The sequence below is a fragment of the Crinia signifera genome, chromosome 5 (assembly GCF_055691185.1).
Source record: "Crinia signifera chromosome 5, ASM5569118v1, whole genome shotgun sequence".
Classification (NCBI taxonomy): Eukaryota; Metazoa; Chordata; class Amphibia; order Anura; family Myobatrachidae; genus Crinia; species Crinia signifera.
In genome coordinates, this window is record NC_139221.1 from 308,064,062 (window position 1) to 308,078,508 (window position 14,447).

At 43.9% G+C, this 14,447-nt stretch overlaps 1 protein-coding gene across 1 annotated transcript in view; it reads right to left on the bottom strand.

The window, feature by feature from the left end:
- Positions 1–690: 690 nt before the first annotated feature.
- TAC1 (tachykinin precursor 1) overlaps positions 691–14,447 on the bottom strand; it is a 40,585-nt gene continuing 26,828 nt past the window's right edge. The window contains exons 4-7 of the mRNA XM_083189476.1: positions 13,948–13,971; positions 11,028–11,051; positions 8,207–8,260; positions 691–1,331 (exon numbers count right to left, since the gene is read on the bottom strand). Coding sequence (XP_083045602.1) covers positions 1,297–1,331; positions 8,207–8,260; positions 11,028–11,051; positions 13,948–13,971 — 137 coding nt within the window. The 3' untranslated portion in view covers positions 691–1,296. The remainder of the gene's footprint in view (positions 1,332–8,206; positions 8,261–11,027; positions 11,052–13,947; positions 13,972–14,447) is intronic.

Sequence of the window (14,447 nt, forward strand, 5' to 3'; positions counted from 1 at the left end):
ATGCACAATAACAAAACCCCACTAGGCCTCAGTTGGAGCTGTGGACTTTCCTTATAGCTGCAACCATGCTGCATTGTGTCACCTGCGAGCGGAGCGTGGGGACCGCTAGTGAAACTCACCACTACAACACCACGAGGAGGAGGAGCCGCTGGGGAAGGCGGCAGAATCTGGAGCAATGCAGAAACTAATGGTAAGGTGGGGGCACTCCATAGCGGTGCGGAGGAATACAGCAAGGCAAGATGACGCACAGGTCCCTACAGCGGATGGGAACTAGTAGCAGTATTGCCCGACCCCACTGCAAATAGCGTGTCTATCAGGAGGGGGCAGGGCTAAAATGTAAATTCTAATGGAATCTCATCATATTGGCTTGGGGCTTTGTAGTATCATGCTTGCTTTCGGTCTTCTTTCTGGGGTGTCTGGGTACTCAGACACCCCTGTGTGCACTAGTGTACTCCCCAGCCTTGCTCTGGATGATTCCTTACTAACTCTCCTTCAGCACCTGTATGCAGTGGCGTCGAGAAGGAGGGTGAGCAGGTTACTTTTTACAGGGGAGGGAGCTGGGCAGTGGAGGCCCCACCCCCAGCAAGTGGCCACACCCCCTTCATTTTTACCAAGGCCGACCGTGCCTGTATGTACTATGAATGCATACGGACTGGTTGATTTAAAAAGAACACACTGATAACAAGGAAATGTTGCAAAATCTCAAGGTTTTCTTTTATTCAAAGTGCCACTATCAGAAAAAAAAAATCTAAACTATGAAATGGAGACTTTAGATTCACAGTCAGAAAGTAAAATAAACATGCTGCAATGATACCAATTTATTCCTGATAACAAAGGTACAAGGTCGTCTGTATTTAGTTTTATACATTGAAACATCAACTCTTTGAACTGAATTTCGGACTCTCACTAATGAATCTGGTGGATCTCCCGGGTCACGGGTGATTGGGGGGAAAGACGTCCGATGACTACAACTCTCTGCAGACTCACAGAGTGGTCGGTTACCCCTACAAATAGGGGGTGAGATCATTTTTCGACTGATGCCCTCTCAGATATTTTGCATCCTGCATTATGTTGAGGAGAGTCGTAATTGGGGAACCACAGCACAGTAAGATTACAAGTATCATTGCTACACTATTAAAAATAATAACTTTTTTGGAAAATACAAGCTAAAACAATCCATTTTAAAATTAATAAGTATTCATTGTACACTGGATATAATATATTACATTGTATCTTCTGTTTTAGTGAATGAAGTTTGACCAAGGTAACAGTTGGGGGTTTTCATTTGCATTTCCTTTAGTAATCACGTATCGTGTTCCTTTCTGAAGATCCTATGGACAAAACAGAATAGAATTGACGTTAGACATAAATACTATACACATATACTGTAATAATGACTTTTCACTCTTTTCAACAACCAAACGATAAAAGGCCAGGGCAGCCGAGAGGAATGCTGGGCCCTGGTAAAATTTTGGAGCGTGGCCTAAGTGTGGGAGGTGTGGCCACCTCCCGCACTTAGGCCATGCCCCCAAAATGTTTAGAGGGGGGGTGAAAGAAAACTCTAAAAACTCTAAACACATCATCAGCAGCACACACTTGCAACATGTGCTGTGTTATGCTGACAGCAGGCTCAGCATGAGCTCTCATGCTGTCAGTGAGACGCTCATGCTGAGCCTGCTGTCAGAACAGCACATGCTGTAGAAGTGTGTGCTGCTGTTGCAGCCGGGAGGGCCGGAGGGGGAAGGGAGGTGTTGGACCAGGGCCACTGCCGGGCCCCTCCAGCAAGTCTGGGCCTGGGTAATTAGTACCCACTCACCCCCCCCCCCCCCTCTCGGCTGCCCTGTAAAAGGCCAAAGGTATAGCGCAGGCCTGGCCAACCTGTGGCTCTCCAGATGTTGTCAAGCTACAAATCCCATCATGCCTTGCCACAGTTTTGCTATAAGGGAGTGTCAAAACGGTGGCAAAGCATGCTGGGATTTGTAGTTTCACAACATCTGGAGAGCCACAGGTTGACCTGTCCTGGTATAGCGTATCCGGGATTTCCGAGGAAAAAGCCTGTCGCTTATTTTATTATCATAAACTACATTTTCGGTGAAATGTATCAAAGTTTGGAGAGAGATAAAGTAGAGTAAAATAAAGTAAGGTATGTACTAATAAAGTGGAGAAAGATAAAATATTAAACATTTACAATAGCTCCTGTTGTTTTTGAAACACTGGGGCCTGATTCTGGTTTGCATGGGCAGGGGAACTTCCAGCATTTTATGGGTGTCCCCATAAAAAATGGTGGGTGATCCCCCTAGGAATGCAGGCGTGACGATGCCTGCGCGTGGCAGGTGGCTGACATTCCTTGACGTCAGCGTCCACCCCAAATTTGGCCATAAAGCGACTTTTATTTATTTATACGGGAAAAAAATTGCAACGAAATAAGTTAAATAAACACCATGCATCCAACATGGAGATGTGCTTCCAACTGTCCCAATTTTTGCGGGACAGTCTAGTTTTTTTAAGACTGTCCCTTGTCCCACATGGAGCCGGCAGTGTCCTGTGGCGGTGGAGCGGCAGTTGGGAGTCCCCCCTGCTGCTCAATGCTCCGTTGAGCAGATTAGCAGTGACCAGATGCTGTGCGCATGCACACAGTGTCTATTCAGTGAGACAAAGTGGCTGGGGGCATGGCCAGTAGCTCTCAGAGCGCTGACCATGTCCCACACAGTGGGGGGAATGGGGGCGTGGCCTGGTGGGAGTACCACGATTGTGAGCCACGCCCCTTGTGTTCAGGGGGCGTGCCTATGTCGCATGGAAAGGGTCCCTCCTCCAATGCCACCATTGCTGGGAGATATGGGTCTGTCCAAACTAGGACTATTACAAAATATGAGATGGATAATGAGCCACATGGGCCACAAATAATGATCCAATCAATCAAGAGCCTATTGTAGGAAGATAAATGGGTGTGGCCAGTGCCATATGCATGTGTGGGTGTGACTAAGTAACAGGAACACTCAGGGCCAGTAATAAGCTACATGTCAAAGGACAAAATGCAAGTTACTGAATTAGTCACCGGCACAAACATCTAACAGTTCTTCATTATAAAATAAAAACAAAAAATCTTCCACTTTAATTACATGGATCTTGAGGCAAAAATCCAATTATTTCTAAGCAACTATAATTAAAAAATGTTTCTTATAAGCCACACCCCTTTTAGCTTTGCATTTTGTATCTACCAACTGTTCATTTGGCCCAGTAAAATTATTTCTAACTCCACCCTAGTAGCCATAACCACTGGAGCAATTAGGCAGTCAATAGTTCGACAGTGTCTCGGTCAAGACTCAATAGGTTGACCACTAGAACTAGGTCGGCACACAATAAATGAACACAAAAAATGTGAAGTTTTTCATGATTTTTTTTTACCGACTTGTTCATACTACACCACCCCAGCGGGCATACAGCATACAGCTGGCGATATCTCATAGAAGCCTATGGGCTTCTTAACGCCACCCATGCCGCCCTGCATGGATCCCCATCGCCTCAAACTAACCACCCCTCACCTGTGTCCGGCCAGCGGCAGCACAGCGCTGTGCTGCCCGGACCAGTGACCTCCTCCAGGAGAGCCTGCCCGCAACAGCATCTGCCTGGGTAAGGGAGGGAGGGGGAGCCGCCGGGACCCGCTGTACATCTCCAGCCAGATCGCAAAGGACAACTCTTAACTCAAGAGCTGTCCTTTGCAATAATTATCACATATGTTAGGACATATGTGATAATTATCTCTGCAGTAGCCGGTAATGTGCGGCAAAGTGGGGGCGGGGCGCGGATGTTAGTGCATCCCATCCACGGCTTGTTCAGGTGTGAAACAAGTTCTACATATTCACAAACAATTTCTATATTTTCCTTAAATATTTATTGTTTTGTAAAGTGCTATTTTGTTTCAGATGTAATTTTTTTGCTGTCTTAAGCCCGATACACACTTAGCAATACATTGAACAGCGTTGCTCATTTTGACCCTTCTGAACTATATTGTTTCTAATATCGCGTAATGCCCCATACAGACAGTGTGATTCATTTTCTATTCAAGCAAAATTCAATCCGGATTGAATCACACGGTGCAGTGTACACATTGGATTTAGACGATGGGGAGTATTCAATGCCAGTGGACAAGCGGTGACAGTGAGCAGGGCTGCCTGCTCGCTGTCACCGCTCGCCCCGTCAGTATTCAACTGACACCCCGAATACGCCGATTCCCCCTCACTCTGTTTTTTGGAGCGAGGGGGAATCGGCGTATGTGGCTGCAGAAGCAGCGAAACCCGCTGCATTAGCCCCGGGTCTCGCTGTTTGGGGGAATCCTCGCCGTCCTGTGACAGCAAAGTTTTCCCTGGAACGTTGAATAAGGCGAGCAGCCAGAGAAGCTATAAATCTAGTCAGGTGATAGCGATGCCAGGGACCATGCATCACCGTCTCCAGGGGCCATACACACAGAGTAATCCATGCTTGATTTTTAAGCGATCGCTTAGAAATGGGTCTGTAATCGCCTAATGGCCCTTATTCTGGTTCACTAGCAAAGGCAAATTCCTTCTCAAATGGACAAAACCATGTGCACTACAGGTGTGGCAGATTTGGGTGGGGTTTTACTTCAAAGTGAGATCTATATTGCAGTGTAAAAAAAAAGCAGTCAATGTTTTCCCAGCACAGAAACATAATAACTCACTTAAATCTTATTATCTCTGCACATGTTACATCTGCCCCACCTGCAGTGCACATGATTTTGTCTATTTGAGAAGGTATTTGCCTTTGCGAGTGAACCAGAATAAGGGCCCATGTGTATGGCCCATTAGATGAAAATAAAAAATGTACTAAAATGTGACATTTAATTTAGTCAAATTTTAAGATTTAAGACAAAAACGTCATTGAAAATCTTTGCCAAAATGAACACGGCTACGCTCACTATCTTTATTCCCCCCCCCCACACACACACACACACACACACACACACTTGCCATCGTCCATCCCCGCCGACATTGGCAAGTGTGTATGCACTTGTCAATGCCTGTAGCTGGCCATATCCCCACCACCGCCAATATCGATGGGTACACACAGAGATGTACGATAACCTGATGGTCTGATGATGCTTCTGCGAGTCTCCCAGCCACAGCTTGATTGATAAGCTATGATGTTCGGGTGGCAGAGATGGGGTGTTCCTGCACAGCTTTCCCAGAAACAGGAAGTGTCACCATTTCTCAGCAGGGACAAGGCCAGGTTCTGTGGGGGTCTGCACACAGATTTCATGGCATTGCCAGCCTCAGCTTACGCAACCCGGCCAAACCTGCAATCATCGCATCCTACGGACGCTGCACTCCGAAATCAAATGCAATGCAGGAAGTGTCTTACATATGATGCACAGAATTGCAAACAATTGTCAACAATAGGTAACTAAAATAAAAATAATGCAATTTTATAACAATCCGGTAAGACGTCAAACATACTGACCTGGGATTAACGAACATGCTTTACGCTGAATTATGTCACTAACTGACTACCATTATGCTCCCCGACTGGACAAGTTTCTGAAGGATATTTTATTTCTTCTAAATGACTCACTGAAGCTGCCCCTGAGCCATAAGTCGTAGAAGTGAACATCAAACACCCAAACTTTAACGTCTTTACTGGCTCGTCAGCAGTAATTTCCCCTGCAGCCACTTAGCAATTTGTCATCATTTGGATTGAAGCTTTCGAAATGAGTTCTCATGGGGTAATTAATTAAGCAGCATTATATTTGTACTGTAGCGTACACTATCATATAAATAACTCAGCCTGCTTCAAGGATGACCGCCTGCAACAATGTACTTCTTGTTCCTTATATACTGTATAGTAGAAGCAGCCATGCTGCAGCTCGAACCAATTTTGCGCCTCTCTAGTGACATCATTGAAGCATAAGTCACAAAATAAGTGATATTTATCGAAGCTTGGAGAGACATAAAGTGGAAAGATAGAAAGCACTAACAGACAATGGCCCTTATTCTAGTTGACTCGGACGGATGTGTATTTTCGGACGGCCACCGAGTGTTCTTAGCCCCGCCTATCATACGGATCGCTCACACCGCCCGAATGCGGTAAGACGCCGAGCGAACGGACTGCGAGTTGATGTTTCATATGATCAACTCCTCCATCTGTGGGAACCTCCCCCTTCCTCCGATAGTCGCTGACCATCGAATGATGGACCGAGTGGTCAGACAGCTCCGAGTGCTCCAGACCACTCGGACATTTCTCCGTATGAAAGCAGGGATATGGGCAGCTGGCATCCGGCTATGTCATATGTCCGCCCCCCACACGTTTGTCACGGCCGGATTACCATACGTACGCCCAGCGTTTTCAAGGGAACGCCCATGAAATGCGGGGCGTACACATATGGTAATGAGCCCAAACAGCCCTTCACGCCCTTCTCCACCCCTTGCTAGGATTGTTCCGACCGATCAATTTCTGTACGGAATTCACGCCGTATTCGGATGTGCGCAGCGTTCACACATGCGCAGAAACGCCTCTGCACATGTGCAAACATAATACATCAGCCGTCCGACCGAACACGCAGCCGCCCGACTCAATCAGAAGAAGGGCCAATGGGGGGGTCATTCTGATCTACACGAAATAGTGCGAGGTTGGCCCCGCCCCAATGTTTTGGGGACTGCACACGAGAATGGTCTGTTATGCGCATGTGCAGCGAATGGCTTTGGCGACTTACATAGTCACCGAGCTGTTCGCAAGAATCAGGGCGGGCCGTGGGCAGATGGAGGTGGGGACGGGAATCGCCCCCATTTTATGGGCATTACCCAGAAAACAGTGGGCGTTCCCATGAGTATGCGGGCGGAAGCCATTCGCCTCGTCTTCGTCCCGGCACTTGCAAATAAAAGTCAGTTTCCACTGAATTTTATTTGGGAAGACCAGAGAAATCATTTGATGGTCGGTGACAGGCGAGGGGATGTGTTTCTGTTATACACCCCCTTGCATGTTAACAATTAGAATTGGCGTCGGTGAAGAGGCAGGCGTTTAGGCGGGTGGCGGGCGGCGTCTCTGGTGCTCGGTAAGCTGCAATCTTCGTAGCTTACAGAGTCAACCAGAATCAGGGCCATTGGGCCTAATTCAGATTTGATCGGAGGGCAAATTTGTTCTGGAAATGGGAAAAACCCTGCTGCTCTGCAGGTGAGCAGATGTAACATGTGCAGAGAGAGTTAGCACTTAGGATCGGCACTCACCATTCCTAGATTTGGGGTGCCCTATGGTTTGCGACCACATTGTTTAAATAGAAGTCACTGGGGCTCTGCACTCATTACATTAAGTAACAATAATAAACAGTGACGATATGCTACCGGCAGTGTCCCATTGTGGCAGGGGGGGGGGCAGTTTGGAGCCCCCCCTGCCGAGCGCTGCAGCATGTGCACAGCATCTATTCAGAGAAGCAGAGGGGCTAAGGGCATGGCCAGCAGCTTATGCTGTGCTGGCCATGCCACGTAGTGACAAAAAATGAGGGCGTAGCCTGCTGCCGTGGTCTACCGGCCAAGGCCACGCCCCTATGGCCCTTTTCGGGCACGCACTTGAGCATCCCGATTTTAGAAAGGAAAATTTGGGGAGGTATGAGGTAGGTGGTTGGGGTATATGTGAGTGAAATAGAGGCTAGGGCAAGGGCTGGTCTATACTTGAGTGAGATGGAGGTGGCTGTGTATATGAAAGGGAGGTGGTATTTATGTGTGCGGTTCCGATACATGTGTACGGCACTGAGGTGGAGCTGCCAAGAGGGTACTTATGTATCATATTAAGGTGGTTGTGGCAGTGCTAGTGTATCATATAATACAGGTATATTATAGATTAACTTGTTATAATAACACCCACTCCCACAGTGCAATCCCCATCGCTGCTGTACCTCCATCCACAGTATCCAGCCCATTGTGGCCCCCACAATTTCTGATTGAAGACAGGATCCATTTTTCGATGAGTTTAGCTATTTAAAACTCATTGCATATATGCTAAATGATTCTCCAGTCAATTATCTTCCAACTGTCATTTTTCAAACACATACAGTAACAAGAGATGATTGGCTGGAACACCATTTATCATACATAACAAGTTTAAAATAGCTAAAACTCATGTATAAATGGGCCCCTCCGTCTCTTAATCTTTCATTCATAAATTGTATGACCTAACAATGATGCATTTGAATGATACGTACCCGAAAATAAAGATCTTTTGCCCATAAGTCCAAAAAAGGAATCTGATTTATACCCTGAAAAAATATGCATTTGAAGGATGGTGTTTTTTTCACATTTCAACACAGATTTGTTTTTGTTTTTTCAAGTTAAAAATAATAATTTGATGAAAGACCATAGGTGATAGGAGGAGAAGTGTCCCATGGAAACCAATCAGCTGTTCTGCTTTTATATTATGCAAATTATAGATGTTACTTCAGTGCTGATTGGTTCCCATAGACCACTTCTCCTCTGGCTCACTTCTCCTCCCTTATCACTGATTCATACATCTACCGTTACTTTACCACTGGGTTGATGTATCAAGCAGTGAAAAGGGTGGAGAATGGATCAGCTGAGATCAGTTTAGGTTGGGTGATCATTTAGGATTGGGTTTGGTAATGGTGTATTTGTTTCTACGGGGTGAGATCATAGTGGGCAATCACTTTGGATAAACATCAGATTATACCAGATAGCATATTGTGATTAATTACAAAAAAAAAAAGAAGAAAAGCCAGGAAAATCACAAAAAGGTGTGTATTACGTAGACGGACAAGTGATATGTGAAAGGGAATCATGCCACTTACACACATAAATAACGTCAGCCATGCGATTCATCAAAAAGTATTTTTTTTTTTATATTAAATTACACAGACCTCACATAATACAGTAATTACTGTGTATAATTATTGTAAAGGATAATTACATCCAATACTTTAGTTGTGAAGAGAGTATCTTACATATAACCGGGTCTAAAGAGTTTTTTTTTTTCCTTTGGTCGGGTGTTCAAGTGATACAGTGGAAAATCCCAAACATTTCACACTCCCAAGACTGCTGAGCACACTCCTAATGGTGGCTCTCTCTCAGTGGACACTACAATGCCTGGATTTGCATGAACAAGATAAGCTCTGCGATGTCTGGACACTGCCCTCACTACTGCTGGACCAGTCACTGACACAGGTTAATAACTCCCCCATCCAACCTATCACACGGACAGCTCCATAGTCCCCTCTTTATAAGAGTATTCTGGATAGTAACTGCCAGACTGTAACCTAAATGTTCTATAAATTGTTTATCAAAAATAAATTAATAAAGCTTAACATCTTTTCTGCTGATGTCCCTTACTAACAGAGCTTACACATGGTGAGATATGCACTATTTTTCTATTTGATTTTGCTTATAGGATTTTGGGATTTTTTCTACATTCATAGAAACATAGAAACAGATTCGAAACAAATTCGATCCCAGTATGCGCTCCTGAGTAGTATAAATCAAAAAGAAAAATAGCAGCCAAGATATTGAAAAGGACCTCTTTCTCCTACAGGAATGTCTAGTATCCCTGTAGGAGAAAGAGGTCCTCTGAAGAAGCCCAAGTTGGTGCTATTATCTCCAGATGAACAGACATCCACCATAAGAATATTTTTTATCAAAAAATCTACTAAAAAAGCCTTTGAAAAATATAGTTTTTGCAAATTAGGATTAGGAAAAGTTTCCTTTTATCCCCTAAAGAAAGGGGATTTTATGACTTTGTTAATGGACACCATGAATCCCTATATCTGCTGAAAGATTATAACACAGTTCCCCTGATGAAGTCTGTCTAAGCGTTGGGTCGTTTCAATATTGCCATATTACCTGTGACAACTCATTGAAGGATCAAACAAACAATTATAGGATGAACTTCTCTTTCTTTCACTGAAAGTGGATCATTCTATACGGACTGTGTATTCAATATAGGCGCAATACCACTATTGGTAAATGAAATATATTGTGGTTATTTTTTCCCTAACCCTCAGGGAGAATTGTGGTTGGGCAGCCATTAGTTTATTTGTTAGCTTTACAAGCGCGTAGTGCAATATTGGGTATATACTGTATATATATATATATATATATATATATATATATATATATATATATATATTTATATACACACACACAAATATATTGTATATCACCAAGTGCAACCATTGGGGCAGATGTATTAAAGCTGGCCATACATCTACAGATTGATTGTCAGATTGGGCTGGTTGGAACAAGATCCTGTAAATGGATAAGAGCAAATGACAGTTGACCATTTGCTTTGAAATGCTGGAAAACTGCCAAAAATTGTCATTCATATACTAACCAGGCGTTTGTCTTAACCAGCCAGATCTGACAATCGATCTGTAGATGTATGGCCAGCTTAAGACTTAACAAGAGATAAATGCAATTGTGATAAAGAGAGATAAACATCCAGCCAATCACCTGCTAACTGACTTTTTTCAAACACAGCCTGTAACATAGCAGCTAGCAGGTGATTGGCTGGACGTTTATCTCTCTGTATCACCCTTACATTTATCGGTACTTATGTATTATCTGGGCTCCCATGTTAAATGCACCCCATTTTTTCATACCCCTACTATCCAACTACGCATGGATTTGATTTTATATAGTGTGGCGAGCCACCGTGCCCGAAGCGTGGCGAGCGGACGCGGTCCCATAAGAAAAACGGGAGCCCAGATATTACATAAGTACCCATTTATCTCTTGTTAAGGCTTAATACATCTGCCCCATTAGTCCAAAAAACCAGGTCCTTATCATTTGTCAGTCCAGATATAGTCTATCATATATTGATAAGTCCACGTCATTCAAGTACACTAATACATAAATAATTACCACAATTTGAAAGTGAATGATTCATTTTCATTATCACACTGGAAAGCTAATTACACAGGTAATCACACCTTCCATTTGTATAGGGGATCACAGAAACGAAATCACTGATTGTGCCGATTTTGATTTGTGTGCTAAAGAGAACATATTCTAACTTACGTTTGCGAGAAATCTGGCCAAATCCTACAGATGGAAATAAAAACAAAATCATAGTGTCCCCTTACAGGGCAGTGTCCTTTAGGGCCAGATGTATCAAGCATCAAAAAGTGATAAAATGGAGAGTGATAAACCACCAGCCACTCAGCTCCTACCCATACCCTCCAACTGTACCGTTTTAGCCGGTACAGTACCGTTTTTTAACGGTCTGTACCGGCTAAAATAGAGTGTACCGATTGTACCGATTTTTTTTTACAGCTCTGGCTGAGGGACTGTTTCTGGGAAATGTAGTTCATAACATTGCTGACTGTTCCTCAGGGAGTGTGGGGAAGCAGCCAGCCAGGACTACATCTCCCAGGGTGCACGGTGGTGGGACATGGCAGGCCCGCCTCCCCCTCAGGGAGAGACTCCGATTGGGGGGCATCACAGCTGTGGGAGGCGGCATGTTCAAGGCGCTCCCCCCTCCCGGCGCCCTCTTCCCTTAGTAGCTGCGGAACCTACCAGGATCATTGGAGCCCTGACCTGTACCTGCCTGGCCTGGCCGCCGAGCAGGGGAATCCAGGTTTGCAGGGACCGTGGGTGGGAGGACACAGTTCCCGGTGTGTGTATGTCTGACTCGTGTGCAGTGCAGCATGTTCTGTGTATATGAGGTGAGGAGCAGCGTGTGGCATGCAGTGTGTGTGTGTATATGAGGTGAGGAGCAGCGTGTGGCATGCAGTGTGTGTGTGTGATGTCAGCCCGGTTTGGGGTAGTGGAAAGTAAAAGGGTACAGATCACGCACCCTTTAAAATGGTAACACCCTCTATCTATGACCACACCCCCTGGCCTGTACTGATTTTTTATTTGGAAAAGTTGGAGGGTATGCCTACCTCTCATTTTCCAAACCCAGCCTCTAACATACTGCAGCAGCTACTTGGATTCTGTGGACAATGAAGAAGGGCGGAAGTTATCCAAGAAGCCAAATTAACTGTGGGCGGAAGTGAGGACGCCAAACTATCACACAGCCTACTTGGAACATGTTGCCGCGATTCCGGAAGTACTTTGAGTTAAGGGCAGAAGCCGCAAATGCAGATATGACAAATCATTGCATCCTATCTCAGTCTGTCACCACAATACTGGAAGTGACGCATAGTAAGGCAGAAGTGAAGGAACGCAAATAAAAGGAGATCCCGAGGACACCACAACTACTCTGTTTTTTTCCTGATGAAGCCTGTCTTACAGGTGAAACGCATTGAGCGCAGAGGCGTCGCTCTCCATGCTGTTTACACTGCGCAGTATTGCAACAGGAGAATATTCTGCCGGCAGACAAACTCAATACCTGGAAAGTTGGAATCAGGTCCATACACACTGGGCGACAATGCGCAGCGTGTATGGACAGCGATGATGACAATCATCGCTGCGAGGAAAGCCGCTCAGTACATACACACTGAGCGGCTTTCCACCTGCCCGGCGCCGATGGAGGGGGGGAGGATGTCGTTGCATAGCGGAGCGCTATGCAAAGCCGTCCAGAAAGCCACTCATCTGCTGGTATAACCAGCAGATGAACGGCTTTCCCGGCGATCTTGCGGGAGCACGCAGCAGCGCTCACCGCTCATCGCCGGGCCATACACACTGGGCGGCTTTGAGCTGAAAGCAGCTAAAACCTTCTGTGTGTATGGGCCTATACTGATGTACATTAACCCTTTCTTCTTAATTCTGGACCTCTGGACCCTTTGTTGCAGGACTATTAATTTTACCTTTATCCATACTATTGCCCTATCAAGAGAGTCATTGTCATTTGATTGGACTGCCTTGACCTATATACGGATTAAACTTATATGTTACATGTCAATTTGTTTTGTCCGTGTATACCAGTATTAGTTCACATACTATTATCATGTATGATTTTTATATGATTGTTGTTTTATACAAATAAATTAATGCTTATATATTTATAAGGTGTAATAATAATAATAATAATAATAATAATAATAATAATAATAATAATTGTAATTATATAGCGCTCTTTCTCCAATAGGACTCAAGGCGCCTAACAGATAGAATGAATGTAATACAGTACAGGAACAATGAAGTACAGAAAAGCTTTTCATAAACAATACTTAAGGGACTGAATGAAATGCTTGAGTAAATAGGAAAGTCTTGAGTCTGTTTTTGAAGCATTTTTTGCCTCACTAATATTAAACGGCGATGGTATGGTGTATCCCCCTTTTTTCTGTTTAGATAGCAGCTAGGAGCTGATTGGCTGGCTGTTTATCACTCTCCATTGTATCACTTTTTGAAACTTGATACATCTGGCCCTTAATGTGCACTGTTCTATGGGGAAAACATATTAAAATTGTAGCATGATATAAAGTTGAAGTAACTCGAGGCAACTAATAAGTTGATGATGATGAAACTGGTCATAAATAAATAATAAGTCAAATGATTTTCCAGAACAATTCAACAATGAATCTAGCACCTGATTGGTTGTTATGGATAGCAGCACCTATTACTTGGGCACCAAGTTTCAGGAATGTTGTTCATTGTATAAAATTGCAATTCTTCTTAGGCAGTCATTAGCATAATTCAAGTAAATAATAAATAATGATACAATGCAAAGGTTGCTGGATTAATTAAAAACACCTCTGATGTACTAATTGTACATCTGCTGTGTATCTCAGTTATTTCCTTGTTCAAATAAAATGCATTTGATTCAATGCAATCGGCTTCTACCTCAAACATACTGTGGGGTTGGAATGGGTTGGAAATTCAGAAGACGCATTAAAAATACATTAAAGCAGAAAAACAACACCAGGGGGTGGTAGGAGAATGTTCAAAATAAAAATGTATACAAGCATCAATAGAAGCGTAAGGTTTCTGAAGAACTACAAAAAAGGGCAATCTAAGAGAATTTTTGTAAGAGAATTTCAAATCCCCAACTTACTTTTGCGGGAAATCTGTCCGAATCCTACAATGAAATGAAAAAAAAAATTAGTTTGCAATACTTTAGTGAGTATTACCTATAAGCTGTTTTTCCTGGGTCAGTACAGTATTGTTATTCAGATCTGATCGAAGTACAAATTTGTTCTCAAAATGGGCAAAACCATGGGCAATGCAGGTGGGGCAGATGTAACATGTGCAAAGAGAGTTAAATTTAGGTGGGGTGTGTTGAAACTGAAATCTAAATTGCAGTGTAAAAATAATGCAGGCAGTATTTACCCTGCACAGAAACAAAATAACTCACACAAATCTAACTCTCTCTCTGCACAAGCTACATCTGCCCCGCCTGCAGTGCAAATGGTTATGCCCATTTTGAGAACAAATTTGTACTGTGATCAGATCTGAATAAGGGCCAAGGATTTGGTGACATCACTGAGAAATTATTTATCCATTTACTAGGAACCAATCACATCACTAGGAATGCAACCCTTCCACTCACTAGAA